General features: G+C 40.1%; 1 protein-coding gene across 4 annotated transcripts in view; it reads left to right on the forward strand.

Moving 5' to 3' along the window:
- The window catches only part of AGPS (alkylglycerone phosphate synthase), a 142,246-nt gene that overhangs the window by 81,864 nt on the left and 32,800 nt on the right, over nt 1–27,582 (forward strand). For 3 of the 4 annotated variants that reach the window (XR_004647629.1, XM_034785324.1, XM_034785325.1), the window contains exons 13-17: nt 331–407; nt 7,631–7,743; nt 16,588–16,657; nt 21,609–21,670; nt 24,919–25,008. Coding sequence is in view for 3 of the 4 variants with exons in the window: in XM_034785324.1 (XP_034641215.1) it covers nt 331–407; nt 7,631–7,743; nt 16,588–16,657; nt 21,609–21,670; nt 24,919–25,008 (412 nt within the window). In the remaining variant the exon portion in view is untranslated. The remainder of the gene's footprint in view (nt 1–330; nt 408–7,630; nt 7,744–16,587; nt 16,658–21,608; nt 21,671–24,918; nt 25,009–27,582) is intronic. The other variant, XM_034785326.1, reaches the window with a different exon arrangement.

Below are 27,582 nucleotides of genomic sequence, written 5' to 3' on the forward strand. Positions count from 1 at the left end.
TTGTGATGACCTGAACTAAGATTAATCAGAATTACGTGTCTGAATGAAGATATGGTAATGGATACATTTCTACACGCTATTCCCCACATATTCCTTTTGAATAACAATTAATGAAAAACATTTCTCTAAAATCTCATAACGGAGATTTCTTCATTATTAAATTTTAAGTTACAAAAAATAAAATGTTCCGAGTCCTTTGTCAGAGCTTTACCTATAAATCCCTTATCAGAGTTCTTCGTTACGTGATGAAGTAAGATCAGATTTCTGAAAATCTTGCTGCTATTATTGCCTTGTTAACTTACGCTTTCCTTTTTTTCCCCCCTCCCAAAGGGCATGCTCTTAAACCACAGGTTGCTTCAATTTTTACATCATTTTTGGATGGGCTGAAAAAATTCTACATCACAAAGGTATTTAATATTTATTTTAATGCTATTTAGCAGTTTAGGATTCAGAAAGTTTCTAGTACATTGTCTCATGAAGTGAGGTGCTCTTGAAATGTAACAATTGTAACTGGAGAAATTTTGCATAATGGTTCATCCAAGGATCTCAAGGAAATGGTGGGGATAGCTTGTTTCGCTATCAAGATTACCATTGTGAATGCTAGACTGCAACAAATTAAACTAATTCGCTTTTTCTGTGCAATAATACTCATTTTAAAGTATAAAAACTAAATACTTGGACTACTTCACATGTTCAGATTTGTACAAACATTAACTAGTCCTCGTAACTCCCATGTGAAATAGGTATGGTCTTTCTACTACTCCCAGTGTAATGTGGGATAAGATGCATAGATTCATGGATTCCAAGGCCAGAAGGGACCATTGTGATTATCTAGTCTGACCTACTTTATCACATAGTCCGTAGAACTTCCCCCAAATTATTCCCAGACCATATTTTTTAGAAAAACAAACAGGCTTGATTTAGAAATTGTCAGTGATGGGGAATCCACCATGACCCTTTTATAAGTTGTCACAATGGTTAATTATAGAATCATAGAAATGTAGGACTAGAAGGAACCTCAGTAGGTCTAGTCCAGTCCCTGCACTGAGGCAGAACTAAGTCTGACAGGTGTTTTTGTCTAACTTATTCTTAAAAACTAACAGTGATAGAGATTCCACAACCTCCTAGGCAATTTTCCAGTGCTTAACTACTCTTACAGTTAGGAAGTTTTTCCTAATGTCTAACCTAAATCTCCCTTGCTGCAATTTAAGCCCTTTACTTCTTGTCCTGACCTCAGTAGTTTAGGAAAACCATTTATCATGCCCCTCTTCATAACAACCTTTCAGGAACTTGAAGACTGTTACCTTGTCCCCACTCAGTCTTCTCTTCTCTGGAATAAACAGACCAATTTTTTTCAATCTTTCCTTGTAGGTTGTGTTTTCTAGACCTTTAATAATTTTTGTTGCACTCCTCTGGACTTTCTCCAGTTTGTTCACATCATTCTTGAAGTGTGATGTCCAGAACTAGACACACTACTCCAGTTGAGGCCTTATCAATGCTGAGTAGTGCTTCTCATGTCTTGCTCACAACACTCCTGCTAATACATCCCAGAATGATATTTGCTTTATTTGCAACAGTATTGCATTGTTGACTCGTATTTAGTTTGTGATCTACTATAACACCCCCATCCTTTTCTGCGGTACTCCTTCATTGGCAGTCATTTCCCATTTTCTATTTGTGCAATTGATTATTCCTTCCTAAGTGTAGTACTTTGCATTTTGTCCTTATTGAATTTCATCCTATTTATTTCAGACCATGTCTCCAGTTTGTCAAGATCATTTTGAATTCTAATCCTGTTCTCCAAAGCACTTGCAACCCCTCCCAGCTTGGTATTGTCCACAAACTTTATAAGTGTATTTTCTATACCATTATCCGAATAATTTATGAAGATAGTGAATAGAACCGGACCTAAGACACATCCCTTTGGCACCCCGCACGATATGCCCCTCCAGCTTGATTTTTGAACCATTGATAACTACTAATTCCAACCAGTTGTGCACCCACCTTATAATAGGTTCATGCCGGCTATATTTCTTCTTTGAGTGCTTGCACATGTCCATTCCACATTAAGTGAGCACGCGCTGCTTGCAGTCACCAGAAGCAACCGCTGGGTTGCCCCAGCACCCCCACGGCGCCACATGCTGACACGAGGGATCCAGCCAAACCCCCACCCTCTCAGTTCCTTCTTACCGCCCATGACAGTCGCTGGAACTGCTCCTCTTGCTTTGGCAAACTCTTCTTAGTGGTCTTGGTTTACTTCCTTTCCCTTTGTTTCTTTCATCCCAGTTCTTTATTTCTCTTTTGAACTGTCATCAGTTTGTTGTACATAGTTAGTTGACATTTTTCACCGTTCCAGAGTAGCAGCCATGTTAGTCTGTATCCGCAAAAAAAACAGGAGTACTTGTGGCACCTTAGAGACTAACAAATTTATTAGAGCATAAGCTTTTGTGGACTATAGCCCACTTCTTCGGATGCATCATAAAGCTGTTAAAAAGAGTGATCTTGAACTTCGGGCTGGAAGTGTAGGTAGTCAGTCCTCCCACAGTCTGGTTGATATTTTGGCTGTGGTGGTCCTATCAAAAGTGGCTCTCCCTCTCAATGAGGCCGTCATGGGACTGTTTAAAGCCCTGTTAAACCCATCCTCCCTCCCTCCCACCTGAATGAGGGATGAAAAAAAGTACTTTTGTTCCTGCTCAGGCTTATGAGAGTATTTGTACTCTCACTCTCCTCCGGGGTCCCTGGTGGTCTCAGCGGTCAATGAGCTGGACAGGCAAGGGCAGCAAGGAGTGTGCCCCAAGGCAGAAGACTCAGACACTAGATCTTTTTGGTAGAAAGGTTTATTCTACCAGTGGTCTGCAACTCTGCTTCTCCAACCAGCAGGCATTGCTGGGAAGGTACAACTTCAACATCTGGGAGTCGATGTTGAAATTCAAGGACTTGTTCCCCAGGAGTCCTGGCAGAAGTTCTGTGTTCTGATGGCAGAAGGGAGGTCTATAGCTAGGGCTTCCCTGCAGGCTGCTCTGGACTCAGCAGACTTGGTGGCCAGATACATGGCTTCTGTGATGGTCATGTGCAAATGCCTTGGCTTCAGTCCTCAGGACCACCAACGGAGTTCTCAGAGCAAACGGATACAAAGCTCCATTCCTGAAAGATTCAAGAAGAACCCTCAAGTCCCTGGGTCTCTATGCTACGAGGAAGCATTTTAGGCTCCAGCACTCCACCAGTTTCTCAGCTCTGCCACCCCATCAGGACCTGCAAAAGAAATGTAGCAAGGAATTTAGACACAGGCAACTGCCCCCATCCGCCTCAGAGTTCCTGTTTGGCCCAGCCAGATATTCTGAGGCTGCCAAACAGAACTTTTTGATGGGATGCCCAAGAGCATTATACCAGTTCCTGTGCCACTGGTTCCTGTCCCTCCTTTGTCTTCGGACTGCCTATCTCACTTCAGCTCGGCCTGGTCTCTTATCACCACCAGAGCACTGGGTGTTGATGGCTGTGGAAAGGGGTTATATGCTCCAGTCTTCCATTACAAGCCAGATTTTGACACCTCAGTCCCCAAATTTTGCCATAATTATAATTCAAGCCACTTGAAGTTCAGTTGTAATGTTACAGCAGAGTAGAGTCTTTGTGAGAACTTTGAGGTGAAACAGACAAGGTATTTGGGAGATATGAGATTAAAAAGTGAGTCTTCACCGCTGAGCCCCCTCTGCGTGCCCCTCCTTACCCCCAAGCACTTTTTTAACAATGTTTTGCTCTCATCAGCAGTCTTAATTGCTTGGCTTAGAAATCCCAAATTTGGTCCACTATGACCCCCAGATCCCTTTCCGCAGTACTCTTTCCTAGGCAGTCATATCCCACTTTGTATGTGTGCAACTGGTTGTTCCTCCCAAAGTGGAATACTTTGCATTTGTCCTTATTGAATTTCACCCTTTTTACTTCAGACCATTTCTCCAGTTTTGTCCAGATCATTTAGAATTGTAATTCTATCCTCCAAAACACTTGCAACCCCTCCCAGCTTGCTATGGTCTGCAAACTTTATAAGTTTACTCTGTACGCCATTATCTAAATCACTCCACTGATTCCAGTGAACCATTGATAACTACTCTCTGGGAATAGTTTTCCAACCAGTTATTCACCCACCTTACAGGAGCTCCATCTAGGTTGCATTTCCCTAGTTTATGAGAAGGTCATGCGAGACCGTATCAAAAGCTTTACTAAAGTCGAGATATACCACGTCTACGGCTTCCTCCCCATCCACAAGGCTTGTTACTCTGTCAAAGAAAGCTATCAGGTTGGTTTGACATGATTTGTTCTTGACAAATCCATGCTGACTATTACTTATCACGTTATTATCTTCTAGATTTTGCACATGGATTGCATAACTTTCTCCATTATCTTTCCAGGTATAAAAGTTATGCTGACTGGTCTGTAATTCCCTGGATTGCCCTTATTTCCCTTTTTGTAGATTGGAAAAGGGCAAATATAGTGCCAGTCTTCTGGAATCTCTCCCATCTTCTGACTTTTTAGAGATAATTGCTAATGGCTCAGATATCGCCTCAATCAGCTCCTTCAGTATTCTAGAATGCATTTCATCAGGCCCTGGTGACTTGAAGACATCTAACTTGTCTAAGTAATTTTTAACTTATTTCCCTATTTTAGCCTCTGATCCTATCTCATTTTCACTGGCATTCACTATGTTAGACATCCAATCACCACCAACCTTCTTGGTGAAAACCGAAACAAAGAAGTCCATTAAGCATCTCTGCCATTTCCACATTTTCTGTTATCTCCTTCTTCTCTTCCCCTCCCCCCCCCGAGTAACAGGCCTATCCTGTCCTTGGTCTTCCTCTTCCTTCTAATGTATTTGTAGAATGTTTTCTTGTTACCCTTTATGTCTCTAGCTAGTTTGATCTCGTTTTGTGCCTTGGCCTTTCTAATTTTGTCCCTACATACTTGTGGGACTTATATTCATCCTTTGTAATTTGACTTAGTTTCCACTTTTGTAGCTAGTGTGGTCTCTTGCCATACTTCCGATCTTCCCTATGCAGTAGGATAGTTTCCTCTTGTGCCCTTAATAATGTCTCTGAAAAATTGCCAACTGTCTTCAATTCTTTTTCCCCTTAGACTTGCTTCCCATGGGATCTTACCTACCAACTCCCTGAGTTTGCTAAAGTCCGCCTGCTTGAAATCCATTGTCTTTATTTTGCTGTTCTCCCTCCTACCATTCCTTAAAATCCTGAACTCTACCATTTCATGATCACTTTCACCCAAAAAGTGTGTGCCGTCCACTTTCAAAATCTCAACCAGTTCCTCCCTATTTGTCAAAATCAAATCTAGAACAGCCTGTTCCCTAGTAGCTTTCTCCACCTTTTGAAATAAAAAATTGTCTCCAATACATTCTAAGAACTTGTTGGATTTGTTGTACCCTTCTGTTATTTTTCCCAACAGATGTCTGGGTAGTTGAAGTCCCCCATTACCACCAGGTCCTGTGCTTCGGATGATTTTTGTTAGTTGCTTTTTAAAAAAAAAAAAAAAAAAAAAAGCCTCATCCACCTCTTCTTCCTGGTTAGGTGGTCTGTAGTAGACACCTACCATGACATCACCCTTGTTTTTTATCCCTTTTATTTTGCCCAGAGACTTTCAACAAAGGCGGTCTCCTATTTCCATCTGAACCTCCATCCAAGTGTATACATTTTTAATATATAAGATAACACCACCTTTTTTTCCCTGCCTGTCCTTCCTGAAGCTATACCCTTCTATAGCAATATTCCAGTCATGCATATTATCCCACCAAGTTTCTGTGATGCCAACTATGTCATTGTTATGTTTATTTACTAGCATTTCGAGTTCTTCCTGCTTATTCCCCATACTTCTTGCATTAGTATACATCTGTCACAAATGTCTGTCTGTTTCCCATCTATATAACTGGAATAATAACTTGCATCATAGCTATGTTGTGAAAATAAATTGTTTGTGACACATTCAGATGCTACAGTGAGCACCGTAGAAAAGTCCATAAGGAAATTAGTAATCCTGTATCCAGAGAAGGGTTTGATCAGTGTGAAGTAAATAAGGCCACACATTGAATGATTAGCATAAAACAAAATATTGAATAGCCACTTATTCAGTGAGCACTGTTCGTTTTGTGCAGTGAACGAGGCAATGTGCTGTGGAAAAAATGGTAATGATCATGTAATTAGTGTATCCTAATGCAAGCACATGAGGAGCTTAATTAAGGCTTCACAGGTAACTTTAGTTCTGGCATTTGCAAACTTTTGGATGCCTTTTTTTACCACCTAGAACCTAGATAACATTATTAATGTATTTTTTATATGTAGTAATGTGTGTTTTTATGTATCGCTTATATGCATACCTAAGCTAAAGTCCATTATTAATTTGATTGTGTTTTTTTTCAATTCTGCCCTGACAATAAAGTTATTCTCTTTTCATGCACCTCTTTTCATTCCCCTTTTATTTCTGTTTGTGGTGCTTAGCTCTCTCCCCTAATACAACGCATTTCTTAGTAGGTACCCATTTCTTTCACCCTTTCCACTTGGACAATAGGAAGGGCCTTCTGCAACCTCCTCCTATTTTATATTCTTCCTCACTTCCTTTCCTAAAATTTTCTACTTGGTGAAAGCTTTCTGGAGCCAATGAATACTCTTTCAGTGACTATTAAAGAGCAATATACAAGCCTGTCAATCTCTTGGAATATCTTCAGTGATCTTTGACCTGGTGCCTACCAAAGCTCCAAATTCCTGTTCTTGGAACATGAGACTACATGCACTTCCAGACCGAGATACCATCAAACCACTTGATGAAGTTTCTTCCCCTACCGCTTTTGCACTTGTGGTATACTCCTCCCCCACTTTTTAAATTCTTCTTCCTTGTTTATTTCTCTCCTTTCCTTATAATGCCTTCCCTGGTCCAGAATTGTATGAATGATGATGCTTCTGGCAACAATGCTTGACCAGCATAGTGACTCATGCTTCTGGTTGCTTTTCTTTAGCGTTTTTGTAGAGTAATACTAAGTGGGAACATAAGGGCACACACGTTCCCTTCTAACTGCTTGGAGAATCAAGGCTACAAACGGATGGATTTATCTTTCCTTCTGCCCCTGTATTCAAAGTGCCTTTAGCAGTGCAGAAGCTTGCCCTCTGCAAGTCCAGTAGAATGAAACTGTCTGGGATCACGTCACTGCCACCTCCCAGTGGTTTTGAGGTGAAAGCAGTAACATTAAAGGCATAATTTTCATATGGAAGAATTTCTAAGAGGAACATAAAATTCCCTTGTTCCTGTGCTGCGTAAAACACCTCCACTTAGTAATTTGTCATATAACATATCAAATGTCTGTATTCGTCTTCAGTTGTTTAGTGTGGTGCACAAAAATTTCTATGAATGATGTCAAGAGTGCTTAAAAATAGACTAGAAATTACCTGAAATATTCTGTGCAACTTGTTTTCTTTAGGCACTATCCTATTCCTATTCCACAAGAATACTTGCTAACCCCAAGTGACTTAGAGTACAGTGTACCTATGTGTAGTTGAAGGAAAAGGGAAAAAGTAGATTTATTTAAGCCTGGATTCTGCCATGTGGACTATAACATGATACAGGTATTTTCTTTTCACAGTTTAAAGGATTTGATCCCAACGAACTGTGTGTAGCTACATTACTCTTTGAGGGTGACAGAGAGAAGGTTCTTCAGCATGAAAAGCAAGTTTATGATATCGCTGCCAAATTTGGGTATGATTTTCAAGGAATTTTATTTCTGATCTGGAGTGTCTGTGTTAAATTTCCCAGTTAAAATTAGGCTACTGCATTTTTAAGACAAAAAAGAAAATGGTAATTTTTATGTATTGTGTCCTTAAACCTTTTTATAAAGTTAAAATGAAAATCTGTAGAATTAAATATACAATGTTCCTTTTTATAAATATAACTTTACAGTTAATAGCAATTTAATTTTCTGATTATCATTTTAATGTGAGAAACTGCAATTAGATATAGTTTATTACAGTATCTGACTAAATATAGAATCTAAAATTTTGTTAAAGCTTTCTTTCGTGCTAATCATAGTGTTCAGACTTGTAGACCTGGAAGCTGACTGCTATTTTGTGACACTAGACTAATGTCCTTCCTAACGCACAGAGGAGGGAGACAAAATGGTAAGGTTAATATTTGGCAATATTGACTAGAGCATATAAAAAAAAGGAAGCTTGTTTTAAGGGGAAATTGTGTTTAATCAAAAGAATTTGATGAATTAGCTGCATCCCACCCCTTGTCACTGATTGTGTTGTGCTGTTACAAAGGGACAGAAAACATTTCACTTCAGTAACAGGCTGAGTAATGATAGGGTGGTTTCTGTCCATCTGGCTTGATTGATTACAAGACTGATTGATGAAAATCGTGGTGAAAATCTCATTTGTCAGAACTGTATTTTTATTTCCTTTTTAAACAAACTCTTTGCTGCTATTTACTCTGCTTACTAATAGTTTTAATTCTACTTCTCAGTTGTACTTTTCATACCTTTTTGAATAAAGCTGTCAGTACTGTACTTCATAAATTCATATTAAGTTTTTCTGTGCTTCTAGACCACCTTTTCGAACTCACACTATAAACCAAATTTTCCCTAGGTGGTTCGGAAAGCATGTTTAACATAAACAATTTGGTATCCTGGTCACTCTTGAATATATAAAATTCCCTTGATTTTTTTTTTTTTTTTGAGTGCACTTCATTAGCTTTTTTCTATTACATATAAAAATACACGAGAACATAAGGTTGCAAAGACAACCACTCAGAAGTTAGCAAATGCCAGAATTAAAGCTGCTAGTGCAACTGTAAATCATCCCCCTGTGTGTATATGTTATAACTCTTTAATTACATGATCACATACTACTTTTTCCACTGGACCCCTGTTTCAGTCAGTGCACTGAAAACAGGATCTTATAAATGGAAAGTGTTAGGCAACCTTATCTATAGGTGGAGCTACCAGTTCTGCATATAGTAATGAAAATGAGGCTTTAATTTTGATCAGTTTAAGCTTCTAGCTCCATTTTTATTTGTAAATTACTTTCATTTTTACCCCTCTTCACTGGGGGTTTCTTTTCTAGACCACAGTCCTGAGGACTCATGCCACCGTGTCTTTAAAACAATTATGATGCCCTTTGTTAAAGCCATAAGATTCAAGCCAACGAAAAATAGGACACCTCTTCAGCATTGTTCCTATATTGGTGGGTTTATGTTGCTGTTGAGCAACACAAGTCTCCCCCTCTCTTGCCTTCTCTCTGGCCCCAATGTCTTTGCTCACTCATACCCAAAGCACCTTTGCGACTTAATAGTCTACTATTATAGCCATTCCAGTTTTGCTCACCTGGTGAGTACAAGAGTATGTAAATACAACCTATACCTTAGTTATGAATTCAAGGAGCCACTATTAAGATATCTGTGCAATGGTGTAATTTCATATATTTGAACACATCTGTATTACGCTGAGATGTCTTGCACATACTACTTATTTTCTCAGAACTTTGTGGAAGAGCTAAGATGGAGTTCTCATAATTTTGGATCATGTCACATAACATAAAAATATGTGCTGAAATATGTGTTTAAATAATACTCCTTAGAAGTTTACTTTCATTTTTAAAATGGAAATAGAACTGTGGGAAGAGAGTCAATTAGTTCAGAATTAGAAAATATTTAGATCATTTAAAAACAAAAAACATTAAGACCAGTGATTAATCAATCCACATCTTCTGTTATTTTTCCATAGTAGTAATTTGCTGGTAGAGATTATTGTAAAAAGACTCAAAAAACGAACAAAGTAGGGCTGTCGATTAACTCATGCGATTCATTTTTTTTATCGCAATTAATTTTTTTTAGTTAATAGTGATTAATAGCACTGTTAAACAATAGAATAGTAATTGAAATGTATTAAATATTTTTGGATGTTTTTCTAATTTTCAGATATATTGATTTCTATTACAACACAGAATACGAAGTGTACAGTGCTCACTTTATAATTTTGATTACAGATATTTGCACTGTAAAAATGACAAAAGAAATAGTATTTTTCAGTTCACCTCATACAAATACTGTAGTGCAATCTCTTTATCGTGAAAGTATAACTTACAAATGTAGATGATTTTTTTGTTGTTACATAACTGCACTCAAAAACAAAACAAAATGTAAAACTTTAGCGCCTACAAGTCCACTCAGTCCTACTTCTTGGTCAGCCAATCACGAAGACAAACAAGTTTGTTTACATTTACGGGAAATACTGCTGCCTGCTTCTTATTTACAGCGTCACCTGAAAGTGAGAAAAGGCATTCGCATGACACTTTTGTAGCTGGCGTTGCAAAATATTTACGTGCCAGATATGCTAAACATTCATATGCCCCTTCATGCTTTGGCCACTGTTCCAGAGGACATGCTTCCATGCTGCTGATGCTAGTTTAAAAAAAAAGTGTTAATTTAAATTTGTGACTGAACTCCTTGTGTGAGAATTGCATACGTTTCCTGCTCTATTTTACCTGCATTCTGCCATATAGTTCATGTTATAGCAGTCTCGGATGAGGACCCTGCACACGTTTGTTTTAAGAACACTTTCACAGAAAATTTGACAAAACGCAAAGAAGGTACCATGTGAGATTTCTAAAAATAGCTGTGACGGGTTGGATCACAGAAACCCCCTTGGGACTGCAACCTGATGTGCTGGGACTATCTCTGAGCCCGTTGTCCCTGCTATCTTGGGACTTCAGAACCTTGCCAACACAGATCCATGTCTGAACCACATCCCCCACAAGCTGCAGGCTTAAGCTGTTTTCAGTTAAGAAGTGCTGCTGACTCCAGCACTCAGATACCCAGCTCCCAATGGGGTCCCAAACCCCAAATAAATCCGTTTTACCCTGTATAAAGCTTATACAGGGTAAACGCATAAATTGTTCACCCTCTATAACACTGAGAGAGAGAGAGAGATGCACAGCTGTTTGTGTCCTCCCCACCCCCACCTCACCCCTCCCGGGCATTAATACATACCCTGGGTTAATTAATAAGTAAAAAGTGATTTTATTAAGTACAAAAAGTAGGTTTTAAGTGGTTCCAAGTAATAACAGACAGAATAAAGTAAATTACCAAGAAAATAAAACAAAAACATGCAAGTCTAAGCCTAATACAGTGAAAACTAAATGCCGGTAAATCTCACCCTCAGAGATGTTCCAATAAGCCTCTTTTACAGACTAGACTTCCTCCTAGTCTGGGTCCAGCAATCGCTCACACTCTGTAGTTATTGTCTTTTGTTCCATTTTTTTAGGTAGCCTCTCCACCCCAAGGAGATATCTTTTGTGCCAGCTGAAGACCAGAATGGAGGGGCTTCCAGGGGCTTAAATAGACTGTCTTTTGTGGGTGGAAACCCCTTCTCTCCTATGTAAAATCCCTTCCACATGATGGAGTTTTGCAGACAAATAGGCAAGGCACATGTCCATGCATGACTCAGTTTTTTACAGGCTGACGCCCCATTTCCCAGGAAAGCTCAGATGTGGATTGGCGTCTCTGAGTTCATTGTCGGTTTAAGTGTTTCTTGATTGGGCATTTACTGAGAATAGTCTTCTCAGGAAGCTGACCAAATGCTTCACTGAGGCTACTTAAAATCAGACAAGTACATAGCCAATATTCATAACTTCAAATACAAAAATGATACATGCATGCAAATAGGATGAATATACTCAGTAGATCATAACCTTTGCAGAGATATGTTACATTGCATATCTAGCATAAAACATATTCCAGTTATGTCATATTTACACTCATAAGCATATTTCTATAAAGCATTATGGGGTGCAACGTCACAATAGCTACAGCACTCAACACAAGATTTAAGAATCTGAAGCTTCGTCCAAAATCTGAGAGGGACGAGGTGTGGAGCATGCTTTCAGAAGTCTTAAAGAGCAATATTCCGATGCAGAAACTACAGAACCCGAACCACCAAAAAAGGAAATCAACCTTCTGCTGGTGGCATGTGGCTCAGATGATGAAAATGAACATGCGTCAGTCCATTCTGCTTTGGATCATTAGTGAGCAGAACCTGTCATCAGCATGGATGCATGCCCTTTGGAATGGGGATTGAAGCATGAAGGGACATATGATCTTTAGCGCATCTAGCATGTAAATACCTTGCGACACCGGCTACAACAGTGCCATGCGAATGCCTGTTCTCACTTTCAGGTGACATTGTAAACAAGAAGCAGGCAGCATTATCTCCTGCAAATTGTAACCAAACTTGCTTGTCTGAGCGATTGGCTGAAGTAGGACTGAGTAGACTAGTAAGCTCTAAAATTTTACATTATTTTATTTTTGAATGCAGTTTTTTTGTACACAATTCTACATTTGTAAGTTCAACTTTCATGATAAAAAGATTGCCCAGGAATTAAGTCCCATTCACATCTAAGGAAGCAAAAGTATGTAGCCTCATGAGAAACAGTTTTGACTAGATTGAGGACATTCGTGTTTATCAGTTTATTTGTATTTGAATTCTGCTACTGCAAGGAGGCTCAACTGGGATTGCAGTGATGGTAATGAGACAGGTTTTGCTGTAAATGCTGTTTGATTCAAGCACCTGATGCTTGAAAATGTTCACCTTTTTACATTGAGGGTTTAAAATATAAATCTCATTTTCGCTTCATAGTCTGTTCAGCAATGTGCCAATCAAGTCATTAATCTCTTAAAGAAATATTGATGTTAAGCTACTAACATTTGTTTTGATCGCATTTGATCGCTTAGAGACTCACTTTCCTAACTTTTTACTAAATTTCCAAGTGAACAACAAATAGGCAGAGATCTTTATTTTAAGGGCTTGGCTACACTCAAAACTCCAAAGCGCTCCCATGGCAGCGCTTTGAAGTGCGAGTGTGGTCACGGCACCAGCGCTGGAAGAGAGCTCTCTCAGCACTGCAGGTACTCCACCTCCCCGAGGGGATTAGCTTACAGCACTGGGAGCATGGCTCCCAGCGCTGGGGCACTGTTTACACTGGCGCTTTACTGCGCTGTAACTTGCTGCGCTCAGAGGGGTGTTTTTCCACACCCCTGAGCGTGAAAGTTGCAGCACTGTAAAACGCCAGTGTAGCCAAGGCCTAACTGATGCTGTTTAAAGAGAGTGTTTGCTTTTCACGTTACTTTACACTGGTGAGCTTTTTACTACATGGCTGCAGAAAGTATATACTGAAGTATAAATCTTGCTTATGGAAAATAACTTAAAATTAATAGAAAAGCAAAGTTCACCTGTCCCAAACTCTTACCTTATATTCCTATTTGTATGGAATGCCTTTTGTGTATTGAGAAAAGAGCAAGGCGAATGTTCAGGAAGACATCCCATTGACTGTAGGGGAGAGGCAAAACCAAATTTAGTAGTTGAATCGAATCAAACATAGGCTAAAGTTTTACTAGATGTTCTGAGATTTTCTGGCTGCATTCCTGTAGTTTTGAGGGAAATGTTCTCTGAACTCTTATTTTCAATGTGAATGATTTTAGAAACACTCCGGTGATTGATTTAGAGGGTGTTCTTTGTCTAGGAACTGTGTGGAATCTACTAAGAAAAGTTGAACTTCATTTAATTTTTACCTCTTTTTATGGTGATCCTCTTAACTTTGGAACTATGGTTAACCTTTTATATTCTCTTGACACATGGATTCTATTGAAGAACAATTAAAAACAAACAAAAAAACTTCTACTTATCTATAAAGTCCATGGAATCATGAAGATTTAAGCGGTTTAGTCTCCATCTCAGTGTTATGACTTGTTCAGTTCTTAAAGCTGGTGGTTGAAGCACTGATACAGAAAAGAAGTTGGGGTTAATAAACCTCTGGTGAAAAATATTGAAAAAGAATCAGGAACATCTTACACTTAGGCCTATATTTTCAAAAGTAACTTGTGGGGCAGGAACAGTTTTGTTTTTTTATTTTGTTCTGTTTGTGCAGAGCTAACACAATGAAGTCCTACTCCTAAGCACTATGGTAATACAAATAATATGGGGTGCTTCCATTTTTGTGTGCTCCCCTTGAGACGACATAAAGTAGCTTGATTTTCAGAGGGCAGATGCTCAGTTTTTACTAAAAATTAAGTACGTTTAAGTTGATGATAAAAAGAGAAGGCAGCCATTTTTCAAGAAGGCAGTCCTTACTGGAATTCTTTGTAGAAGATTGTTGTTCATAATTCCCTGTTGGAGGAGAAACTTTTAGTTATGAAGAATGGCCAAACCATTAATCCTAAATATTTATTTTCCAAATCTATCTGTTGTACCAGATCTATTCAAGAGGGAGACCAGGAAGGAAGGGGAGGACAGGAGCAAACTCAGGAAACTTGGGGAGTTTGGATGTAGGTTAGTGAGGAGTAAACTGTGTGTATGCAGCAGGGAAACAGGAGCTGGTAGAAACTGACTTTATGCTGCTCCAGACTGAAGTAAACCTGGCAGAGCATGCTGATTAATCTGGCCCTAAAAGATTTCAAAGCTGATATTACATGTGTTTAGATAATTATAAATATCACATTGTAACATTCTCTTCATTTTTTAACTACTCGTGTGTAGTTTTTAATCTTAAAAAAAAATAAAAATCCTCGATATAATATTATATTAAATTGAAGGTAAGGTAATGGTGTAATTATTCAAAACAAAAAACAAAAAAACACAAGCATTATAAATGAGGACAAGGTAGTCATACAGAGTGTTCTGGATTGCTTAGGTAAGCTAGGTTCGGTCAAACAAAATGTATTTTAAAATAACCAAATTTGAAGTCTTTGCATCTAGGAACAAAGAAGGAAGGCCTTGCTTACAAAATTGGGTAATGCATCCTGGATGGCAGTGATTGTGAAAATGATTTAGGGGTTGTAATGGACAAGAGCTCCCAGAGCAATGCTATGGTTAAAAGGGCTAATTAAATAATTGGATGTATAAACAGGGGAGTAGGAAGGTGGTTTTTACCTTTGTATATTGCATTGATGATACATACACTAGAATGCTGTGTCCAGTTCTGGTGCCCACATTTTTAAAAGGATGTTGAAATACTGGCATGAGTGCAGAAAAGAACCACAAAAACTGTTTGAAGGTTAGAGAAAATGCCTTACAGTGAGAAATTTAGAGGTCTGTCTGTTAATCTTGTCAGCTAGAAGATTGAGAGATTACTTGATTACAATGTATAATTAATTTTGTGGTGAGAACATACTAGGTGCCCAATGGCTCTTTAGTCTAGCAGAGAAAGGCATAACCAGAATTAATGGCTGGAAGCTAAAGCCAGACAAATTGCAATTAGAAATAAGGCACAGATTTTTAATGGTGAGGGTGAATGACACTTGGAACAAACAACCAAATGCAGTGGTGGATTCTCCATCTCATGATATCTTCAAATCAAGACTAGAAGCTTTTCTGGATTATACACTTCAGTCAAACACAATTTAGACTAGATGATGTAATGGTTCCTTCTGCCCTTAAAATCTATGAAAACGCAGGAGATCCAGAGTTTAAGCTTAATTTAAAAGACAAACATGTTAAGGTGTGGAAATGCACAATGAAGGAATCCAACAACTTTAGTGCTGCCTTGTAGTGACATGAAGAGAGAGAAAATGAAAAAAACTATTGTCTTTTAAAATCTGCTTAATATAGTCTATTGTACACACTAATCATAATTATGTTTTATTACATGGTATTGTTATGAGACAGAGTTCTGGTGTCCTAACTGTGAACTTCCCTATATGTTTGCATTTCTTTTGTTTAATCTTAACTCTGAATTCCTGGGGTTTTAATACCTGACTTTGGGATAATTACACAATCTCTGTAATACATGTTACCCTGAATTAATCATCAGCTCTTTCAACCTTAATTCCAGGTTGAAACCTCCTTATTTGGAAGTCATGACAATTGCATGAGTAGTACTAATAACTTGTATTATAGTGGCAGCCAGAGGCCCCAATGGTGGTTTGGGCCCCATTGTTCTAGACCCTGTACAAACACATAGTAAGGATACATACCTTTTGATAGTCTTAGGTTTACGAATATAATTTTTAATATTAAACTTTTTAGACTATCATCTTGTTTACCCAAATTCTGTATTCAACTTAAAATAAGACAAAATTATTGTAAATTTCAGGTTTTACAAATAAAATAGATTTAAAAGTGTGTAGTGGACACATTTTTAACACTAGCAAGTTTACCTACAACTTTTACAAGTAATGTCTGTGGCTAGCATCACTGAGAAATACTCCCCCCACCCCCACCCGGGTTGTTAATTTTGTACGGAACAACACCATGTATAGCGAGTTTCACTATTTACCCAGTCTGTACTTTCAGTTCCCCTTTTTCGTGTGGGCCTTTCAACAATCAGGGAGATAAAACATTGTTTTTAAAAAATAGGAGGATTTCTGCTAGGTGTGATGACTTGAAACAAATTTTCACTCAGGTTTAAATTGGAAACATTTCAAGTTGAAGTTCTCTCTGATCTATTTGCATATACATTTCTTGACCCAAAGTATTTTATTATTTTTATTGGAAAGATGTGAAAAACAGTTCACTTGAGATCTATGTTAATAATTAACTGTCATCAATTGCAGTGGTCTGGCAGCTGGAGAAGATAATGGACAGAGAGGTTACATGCTGACATTTGTCATCGCTTACCTTCGGGTAGGTCACTCTTATTCTCTGCTGCTCTGGTGTGACTATTTCCGTACCCAACAAATCATATAGAAAGCATAAAGATTTTATTTCAAATTCTTTGTGCAAACTTTCTTTGGACTTGAAAAGATTAATCAAAACTCTCTCTAGGGGCTATGCCTTTTTTACATGTACATAAATTTAGAGAGAAGTTGGGTGAGGTAATATCTTTTATTGGACGAGCTTCTGTTGATGAGAGAGACAAGCTTTCGAGCATATACAGAGCTCTTCTTCAGCTTCTGTGAAACTAATTCAGTGTGTCACTGCTAAATAAGGTAAAAATCCATGATTTTTTAGTGTCTGGCAAAGTTTTGCTAGACAAATGCCTATCACAACATGTAGTGGACCTCATCCAGTACACTAAATGCCCCAATAGCAACTATTGTGGGGTGAAACCAGACAATCACTGCGCGCTCAAATGAATTCACACAGGAACATAAGACAAAAACATCAGATCACCTGTGGGTGAACATTTTTTTTCACAAAGCAATCACTCCATATCTGATCTCTCAGTCCCCTTCCTCGAAGGAAACCTGAACAACACTTTTAAAAGATGGGCCTGTGAGCTTAAATTCGTTACACTTTGGTAGACATTAAAAATCATGGACCGAATAGAGACATTGGATTTATGGCTTATTACAGCAATCTGTAACCCACTAACAACTCCCCCAAAGTTGGTTTCCCCCCCCCTTCCTTTCCTCCCTATGACTGTAGGTGTGTTCATGGGAAACTTCACCCTAAATGGTCCCTTGAAATGTGCTAACTACTTAAAATGTGTTCCACCTTGTATTTAGCAATGACTAGGGTCCTACCAAATTCACGGTCCATTTTAGTCAATTTAACAGTCATAGGATTTTTAAAGTCGTAAATTTCATTATTTCAGCTATTTAAATCTGAAATGTCACAGTGTTGTAATTGTAGGGGTCCTGACCCAAAAAAGGTGTTGAGGGGGTTGTGGTACTGCTACCGTTACTTCTGCGCTGCTGCTGGCGGCAGCTTTGCCTTCAGAGCTTGGCAGCTGGAGAGCAGCAGCTGCTGGCTAGGAGCCCAGCTCTGAAGGCGGAGCCACCGCCAGCAGCAGCACAGAAGTAAGGATGGCATGGTATGGTATTGTCACCCTTACTGCTGCGCTGCTGCCTGCAGAGCTGGGCCCTCAGTCAGCAGCCACCAATCTCCGGCCACTCAGCTCTGAAGGCAGCAGCACAAAAGTAAGGATGGCAATACTGCGACGACACCCTCCCTCCCCCCGCAACTCCCTTTTGGGTCAGGACCCCCAATTTGAGAAACGCTGGTTTCCCCTGTGAAATCTGTATAGTATAGGTAAAAGCACACAAAAGACCAGATTTCACGCAGGGAGACCTGATTTCATGCAGGGAGACCAGATTTCATGGTCCATGACGTGTTTTTCATGGCCATGAATTTGGTAGGCCCTTGCAATGATGCTTTGAGTTAGTTTCCAAGACTTGAAGAAGAGTCATGTGTAAGCTCGAAAGCTTGTCTCTCACCAACAGAAGTTGGTCCAATAAAAGATATTAGCTCACCCACCTTCTCTCTCTTTCTAATATTCTGGGACCAGCACATCTACAACAATACTGCATGTACATAAAATTGGCATTTATTTGTGCTTTTCACTTTTAAAACACTGTACAAACATTAATTTGCACCCCCTTTTTATGACAATTTTTTTTCCAGACAAAGAAATTGAATTGTAAATCTCAATGGACCGATCTTTAGAGGTGCTAAGCATCCAGGTGTCCCACTGACCTTTTGGGAGATGCAGATGCTGTTTACCTCTGAAAATCAGGCCATAAGTGACTTTCCCCGGGTTACAAACGGAGTAAGTGACAGAAGTAGGATTACCTGTCTCCCATCTACAAACTCAGTACTCAATGCTGTTTTTAATTGTAGGACTTAAGGGTGTCTAAAAGGCAATTCTTCAGCAAGGAAGGAAGACTTTGTGGTTAAGTCTTTGGATTGGAACTCGAGACTATGTTCAGTTTCAAGCTTCTGACTTTCTGTATGACTTTGGGCAAGTTACTTAATTTCTCTGTGCTTCAGTTCTCCATCTATAAAATGGGGATAAATACATCCTTTCCTAGTACCCTTTGTCTTGTCTATTTAAATAGTAAGCTCTTAGGGGCAGGAACTGTTTGTACGGTGCCTAGCACAATGGGGCCCTAATCTTTGTTCGAGCCTCCGGGTGCTACCGTAATACTAACCAGTCGGCAATAATTGTTTGATGTATATGCACACCAGTAGTTTGGCAGACCTTTTCACCATAGATATGCACTTTTTTCTTTGCATTTCTCAATGAGTCATCTGCATCTTGGAGGATCTATCCCATTACATCCACTATAAAATACTTGACTTCAAGATCCCATGTTATAGCTAGCATTCTTGCAGCTGGAACGACAGGATGGACTTTCTCCATGGCTTATTACTGCCACTCCTTGTTTCTCCAAAGGAGTCACTTAAGCAGTGCATGGAGCTCTTCCCAGCAGTTGAGTTCCTATCTTCAATAGAGCTCTGGTCCAGTGAACAAGACCGGGAATCAGTGCAGGAAACTTCTTTGTAAGCCACAAGAGAACTCCTTAGACAAGATTCACTCCATCTTTAAAGATTAGAATACTTTATAATCCTCTAGAGTTTTCTATTCACATTGTCAGTAATTCAATATGATGAGCCAATACCCGGCCTTGGATGCACATGTATATCTGCTATTGTTACTTAGAGCTATGCATATGTATGGAGGTATACAGTTAGAATACTAAATATTGTTAGTGTTCAAATACTCACCATAGTTCTAGTAGAAATGCCTAAAATACAATGATTCAGAGATTTAAAAAACTAAGTTTCAAATATGTCTTTCTCAAGTTTTCCATTCAGAATTATGAGCAGTCTCTAAGCCGCCTTCACAAAATGGCTAGTAAATTGAATAAGCATTTTGGTAATAGTTTTCCTCTACATTATGATACCATGGTTTCAAAATTGCAAACGTACTTGTGCTGTGTAACACTGTTTCCCATTTGTGATATTGTATCCCATAATCTTTATGGTAGACTTAAGCCTTCTGCAAGCAGGAGTACCTTTATAATGTTTTTATAGGTGTGCATAATATAAAATGTGCGCTCTTTATATCAAACAGTTAATATATACTTGCATCAACATGAATTTAGTCCACTTTTACTTTATCAGCATTTTAGTTCATTCTTTCATTTGTCCTTTCTTCTGTTTATAATGTGGTGAATAATTGCACTTAATCAGCCCCCTTCTCACATTTGTTGTCCAGTCAATAACAACTCTTAACCTCCACAGGACAGCTGTTGTGAATATCTTCGTGGTGGTACACGTTCTGAAGCTTTTAGAATAGTCACAGTTTGGCTGCTTCTGTCTTCCCCAGTTCTTTATCTAGTTGTTCTTGCTTCTAGTCTGTCTTCCTTTTTCAAAGACCTAATTGGAGAATATTTTTCTTGGCTTTCTATATCTCTCTCCAGTAATACTTTCAATCATGATCCCACTTTTCAAATTTAATTATTGAAGTTGATTATTTCTTTTTACTAACTGGCAGGTTGGGAGTTGTCTTATTTGTTTGGTGAGTTATTTTTGTTTTTGTTTTTTGCCTTTTTGGACTTCAATAAACCACATGTTAAACCATGACTCCTAAGTCTTCCTGACTGTATATCTCCTAGGCATTGCTATCCCTTTTTCTCATCTCCCATAGTATTTTCTCATTTTTATGGCAATTTCCCTTCTAGGCCCTTCTCTCCTAGAGTTGGCCCACTTGATTTCTCTAAACTTATATTGATTTGAGTCTAACAATGAATACTGTTTCCTTGACAATTGTTGTCCAACTGTTTGTTAGTCTGATTCTATGGTAACATCACTTAGCTTTATCACTACATTCACTTTGTCGCTAACTTTCTTGTCTTGGGCAAAAAGGGAAGGTGATATTTAATAAAACCATGTTTTTTCCATTGAATCGTGATTCAGATTTATTTTTGTATTCCGTAAGTGAGTGCTCTGTATTGGTTATGTTTTTATACTCTAGTCACATTTTTTCTTTACATCCTGTGGTCTCTTAAAGTCTCAGATGCAGGCTGTTCAAAATTGTATAGTACATCTGATTTGAAGAACCAGTGAACTTATTTTCAGATATCCTAATGGCTTTCAACACACTTAGATTCAAATTCTTTTAAAATTACTCGAGTAATTTACTTGTTTCTCAGTTATTTTGCCATTAGGTTTATTACTGTGAAAAGTTTCTTGTTTGTTTGCAATGATGTTTTATCTCAGAATTCATTATTTTACTCTCCAAAGAGTACATAAAAGCCTATCTTTTTACTTAGCATATAATTTTGGGGGCTTTTTTTATATTTCAGGCTTATGGCAAAATTGTAGTTTGTAAACTGCTTTTTCTTTATGGTGTCATTTTTAGGAAACTAATGCATTTATTTGTGTGATAGTTTCACTATCAAAACCAAGAAGTGTGCTTTTGTGTATAGTGGCGGTTTTTGTTTTTGTGATATAAATACTTGTTCACTAAGAGACAGGAGCAATACCCCCAGGTTGTTTAACATAGATTATTAAACATGAATCAGTGGTAACAGTGTTTGGTAGCTACCCGTTAGGGTCAGACTTGTACTATTTGTCTAAAAATGAAAAGCTCTGCATCCCAGTTCCTTTCAGCATTGTTCCTAATATTTAAAACTTAGTTTTGGTCCCAGTATAGATATTCGTTGATTTTTGAGATATGTAAATCTTATAAGTGTAGACTGCCAAATCTGTCTTCTATGTAAAAATTATACAACGTAATGATTCTCTGTCTAGTAGCTGCCTAAAGTAAATTGGAATCCTGAAGCTAAAGATGTACATTAGAACACTAATTCACTGGTCCTTTCCTTTCTTTTTGTGCTTTTAATAGGACCTGGGCCTGGATTACTATGTAATAGGAGAATCATTTGAGACTTCTGTTCCCTGGGATAGGTAAAATAATTGTAGTATTCTTTTGTTCAAAACTTCTATTAAAACTTCGTTATCTTGTAATGGATATTTATTCAGTTTGGTTTTGAGAATTTTTTTCTTTGGTTTTAGACATTGATAGGAATTTGAAAGTGTGTATACATAAAATGTAAAGAATAAACAGTTATATGTACTTAAGCACGAAGACACTCCAAGCTATGTTAATGTGAGCTTGTGTACTTCTGAGCCATTGTAAAGCATGAACTATGACTTCTGTGGTCAGAAGTGTAGTCCCTTTTGGTATTATTGAATTAGAAGTGGCACTGGGCTTGAAAAATTAATGAAACGTTAAAAGTAAAATGTAGAACCAGAGCCATATTCTATTGCAAACTTCATATACATAACCATTCCATGCACAATAAATATTTTACAATACGCCTATGTTGCTTGCTTAGGATTGTAACTTTTTTTTATTGTGGGTCTGCAAGGTGACAATTCTGGTCTTTAAACTGTTCTTTGAAAAATCAAACATAAGAGACTTTCTTCTTTTGAAGTTCATTCTTAAATCAAAATAGATAACAGATGTATCAGAGTAGACTGTAAAATAGAAAACTGGTAGATGTAATCTTTTGCAGACTTTTGGAAAATTTTGTGTTAAGTATTTTCTGCCTCTGATTAACAAGTAAATTTAGGCTTTTGTGAAAGGAAAGTCCCATTATGGATCTAAAAACCAATCCTTAAAAGATAAAGAATGAACATAAATGGACAGTTTTTTATGCAGAAAAGTTAATTTGAGGTGCCACAGGAATCAGTAGCAGGGCCATTTTTAAGAGGTTGAGTGAATGAGCTGATAACACTTGATGATTTTACAGTTTCAATTATTAAAACTATGTAGTGTTGTGAAGAATTCCTGAAGGAGTTAAATGTTTCCCAACTTGTTGGGTGAGCTCCCTTCCTGTGGATGTAAGATCTCTTCTGGGGCTGTGGTATGGTACAGTACAACGGTACCAACTGTGCATCTGCTTTTACTGCAGAAGCAATTCTTAGCGGGGGCTGAAGTTGATGAGCACAGTGGTAGCTTACTCTTTTTCGGCTGCCTGACTTCTCTATTGGTTCTCTTTGAATAGCCATCCTTGTATATGCATCTTCTCTGCTCCCATAGGAGCACACGAGATATGTTGATCTAAGGCATCATGAAACCTTGCTCTCTGCATGGATCCCTTTGGTGGGAGTGGTGGAAAAGTGCCAGCATATCTGGTGGTAGGCCAGATTTGGAGAGGACATGTCCTGCATTTTAAAACCAGCATGAAAAACTGCTATCTCAGCCACTCTGTGGCAGGCAGATGCTCCTTGCTTGATGCTTTTCTAAAGCTGTACTTGGCTTAGCAGGGACAGAATTGTGAGTAAGATGCTTTCAGAGAAGTGAGCTAGCCAGCAGGGGAAGGAAGTAGGCTTCATTTTGTATTACCTAACCTTAAACAATCATGTGACTTAAGGTTTATATACCAGCTTTTCCCCTGCAATGAGGCAACACAAAATGGCTTTGAAGCCAGTTTGACTAGCTGGAGTTTCCCAGCCCAGGGGAAACCACCCTTCCCTACAGCCCAACCAGGGAGCATGGCTAGGATGTCCTTAAATCCTGCTGATCCTTGGCTGCCGGATATACCCTTGGGCAGCTGATTCAAATTACATTTACATGGGGGTCTAGCTCAGTGCAGATGCCCGCAGTATTATCTCTCTATTCTAAGCTTCACCTAAGCTCTCAGCCACAGCTGAGAATCAAGGCCTAAACATATTTAAATAGATTACATAGCATTTGAGAGCTCCAGAATTTGACCTATTTGCTCTGTACGTTTTATTTTATTTTTTTAATTCCTGTTTACCCCACACATTAAACAGATTCTTATCAGTTTTGGTCCCCTGATAGCTTATGATTATAGAGTTGATAGGAAATTAGGTTTGAAATGACTTGTGTATGTTCAGAATCCCAACAAACCCAGCATCCCGGTTCTTGGATTTAGCAGCTGGTATAACCCTGTTTCAGTCCTTGTTTTAGGGGCTGCTGTTTCCTTCTCTAAAATGTGTGGGTGGCATGAAGGATTTTAAAACTGAAAGTTAGTTATTTATATCTCCCTTACAGAAATTTAATTTTCAGCTAGTGTCAAAGTATCCAGTCACTGAATTAATTTTCTCATTTTCCCCTCTATAGTTTTGTGAGCAGAGCAGAGTGAACAGGTTTTTACATCTGTTGATTCAAACCTATTTTTCACTCATTCTGCTCACGTACTAACTCCTTATTTCCAGTTTTGGCATTGGGACCTGTACCTTCCTTCAGAGTCTCTACCAGGGTCACACTGTAGATTAGCTGATAGAAGACATTTTGAGCAAAATTTTAATTTCAAACATTCCTCCCTCCAAATCCAAATATTTTTTTCCAAATACAGATCTGTATAAAACTTCTAAATTAAACAATTGTTAAATAGCATCTCTCTAGTTCTGTGTGAGAGAGCCTACCTGGAGTGATTTAAATTAAATGAAAAAGCCCACCTTTCAAATTGTGTTTCAAAGTTTTGAATGCACCTGGATCAGTCCCAGAGAAATGCAATAATAAAATTAAGTAAAATTAAATATCACTGGTTTTATGACGTATTTTAATAGTTTAGTGCCAAATTATAATTTTAATAAGATTCTAGCTGGTAAATTAATACACATCTTCAACATCTGGAGGAATCCCTTCTTTCTCAGCCTTGCAACATACCAAAAGGCTATAGTATTGCATAGTGTACATGCTTTTAGTGTACATGCTTCTATTTTGAATTGTTTTCTAAGCTACCGTGCCAAACACTTTTGTCCCACTGCAGCTCAGAAGAAAATATCCAACACATTCCTCTTCATTGATAGTACAGCCCTCTTACATGCCCTCTGAAAAAACAATACAGAGTCTCAGGAGCTAGCATGTACAATCAAAATTATAAACTCGTCACCCAATAGATGCCCAGAAGAGGAATAGCATTATTTTTATAGAGGTCTGATGGGCATTTTTTTTCTTACGCTTTTTATTTAAATGAAACCAAACCTAAACTGTAATTATTAAAGTGTATTGTTTTGGACTAGTGAAGAAGATCGTTGTAGTTTTATGCGAGTTTTAAACTAGAGCCATAAATGTAATAAAAAAGGAATATTGCTAGTTGAAGACAAATTAGTGTATAGAATACTGCATAGGAAATTTTTTTAATTGGTTTTATTTTTTTAAACTATATATTCTGTTACAGGGTTATAGACCTCTGCAGGAATGTAAAGGAAAGAATAGTGAGAGAATGCAAAGAAAAAGGTGTCCAGTTTGCTCCATTTTCCACCTGCAGGTGAGACGCACATCAACTTTGTTTTCATAGTTCTGGGATGTGTTTTTCAGCAGCTGAAGTAAATTTTACTACTACTTACTTCCATACACAATAGATAATAACTTAACCTACTACTAGTTTAGCCAAGTGGCACAGTTTAAAGTGCATCCACTAATGATCTTGCTCTCTAACCTATTCACTAGTTCTTCTTCGAGTGCTTGCTCATATCGATTCCAATTAGGTGTGTGCGTGCTGCGTGCACGATCGTCGGAGAAATTTTCTACCCTAGCAACACCCGGTGGGTCGGCTGTGGAGCCCCCTGGAGTGGCACCTTCATGGCGCTGGATATATACCCCAGCCGACCCAGCACCCCCTCAGTTCCTTCTTACCGCCCCTGACGGTCATTGGAACTGTGGAGCGCGGCATAGCTGTTCTCCACTCTCCCTAGCTTATCCTGTCAATTCTTGTAGATAGTTGTAGTTATAGTTGTTGTATAGTCTTTAGATAGTTATTCCTGTTCATTGTTAAATAGTTGTAAATAGTTAGCGGAGGTTAAGGGGGCTTCTTCTCCCCCTTTTTCCCCCGGTGCATAGCCAGGCTCTTGCCCAAGGCTCCTGGCTTTAAGCCGTGCGCGTCCTGTGCTAAGCCTATGCCAACGGGAGATCCGCACGACTCATGTCTGAAGTGTCTAGGAGAGTCCCACCAGACAGAGAAGTGCAAGAACTGTGAGGCTTTCAGACCAAGGACCAAAAAGGAGCGGGACTTTAGGCTTAGGCAGCTCCTCATGGAGGCAGCACTTAGCCCAGATCCTCCCTCGGCGCGCCAAGTTCCGGCACCGAGCGCCTCGGTGCACAGCACCCCTGCGGCACCGACTGGTACTACACCGCGAGCAGACGCAGATAAGGCCTCACGGCACCGGCCTCCTTCGGCACCATGGCCGCCACAAGGGCCCCGGCGCTGTTCCCTGTCTCCGGGGCATAAGAAATCCCGTAAGACGCAGGGGACTGCTGTCCTGCAGACGCCGGCTCCCCCGGTACCAGTGGTAGAGCCATGTCCGACTTTAGAGTGCCAGAAGTCGCAGATATCGGCTACACCGTTGACTCCGGTACCGGGGCCGTTGAGTCCGGTGCGGACTGGCTCACCACCTCGATCAGTGGTGGAGCCCTGTCTCCCGTTGACTCTGGAGACCTTTGCGACGGCAAAAGACCTTATCGCGCTCACGGAGCCTGCGCCATCTCAACCCGCAGCACCGCCCGCTCCTCGCACAGTGCAATCCAGGGGCAAGCCTGCCCTGGTACGCCCGCCGTCTCCGAGCGTGGACTCGTGGCACCGCTCCAGGTCTCGGAGCAGGTCCCGATGCTGCTCGCAGTCCCGGCGCCGACTTTCACCCCGGCACCAGTCGTATTCGCGGCCTAGGTCCTCTTCACGGCACCGATCTACGTCTCGGCACCGTCAGGATCATTGGTACCGATCAGAGTCACGACTTAGTTCTCGGCACCGGTACGAGCACCGCTCCAGTTCGAGGGACCGCTCCCAGTACCATGTCTACAGGCGGTCATCCTCGTCTCGGTCCAGATCCGTGTCTCTGCACTGACATGGCCAGCGGTACCGATCCCGATCACGGTACCACTCACCAGCACCGCGCAGGGACCGATCGCCTACGGACCAGCACCAATTGGCACCATATCACACTGAGCCCATTCAGCCGCGTTCGGCACCGCCTTGGCCTTCGAGATCAGCGTCTCGCTCCTCTGACGGGGCTTCGCGATCAGCATACCCTCCTCAGGGTCAGGCTGCCACTGACTTGGGTCACTGGCAGGAGGGGACAGAGGACCCTGCGCAGGACCCTACGCATTGGTCTTTCTGGACCCTGTGGGCATATCACCAGGCGCAAGGGGCTCCACCATCAGCCTCTCACTCGGCACGCTCTGAACCCAGAGTCCCGGAGGCCACCATCTCCTGCCCCCCACCAGGGGGCATGGAGGCTCCCGTGCCTACACCACCTCAGGCCATGGACCCTGGGGCAGGGGATCCTCCGCTTCAGGGACCCTTAGAACAGGACCCCTCTTTGGACCCCTTGCCCCCGGACGCATCCTCCTCATCTTCCCTGGGTGAGGCGGTGGCGGGCACAACAGCCTCGGGCCTGCCCCCAATAGATCTTTGTGCCCACCAGGACCTATTACGTAGGGTGGCGCGTAATATGGACCTCCAGGCGGAGGAGATAGTAGAGGTGCAGGACCCGGTGGTGAGCATCCTGTCGGCTGATGCCCCATCCCGGGTGGCATTACCACTGATTCGGACGATTTAGGCTAATGCCACTACCATATGGCAAACCCCTGCCTCCGTTCCACCCACAGCCAGAGGGGTAGAGAGGAAGTACTTCGTCCTCTTCAAGGACTGAGTACTTATATACCCATCCTCCACCGTGCTCACTGGTTGTGTCTTCGGTGAACGCAAGAGAGCATCATGGCCAGCAGGCGGCAGCGCCCAAATTGAAGGACGCTAAGCGCTTCGATTTGTTCGGGCGTAAGGTGTACTCGGCGGGGGGTCTGCAGCTCAGAGCCGCGAACCAACAGGCGCTCTTGAGCCGCTACA

This window comes from Trachemys scripta, chromosome 11, assembly GCF_013100865.1.
Source record: "Trachemys scripta elegans isolate TJP31775 chromosome 11, CAS_Tse_1.0, whole genome shotgun sequence".
Lineage (NCBI taxonomy): Eukaryota > Metazoa > Chordata > Testudines > Emydidae > Trachemys > Trachemys scripta.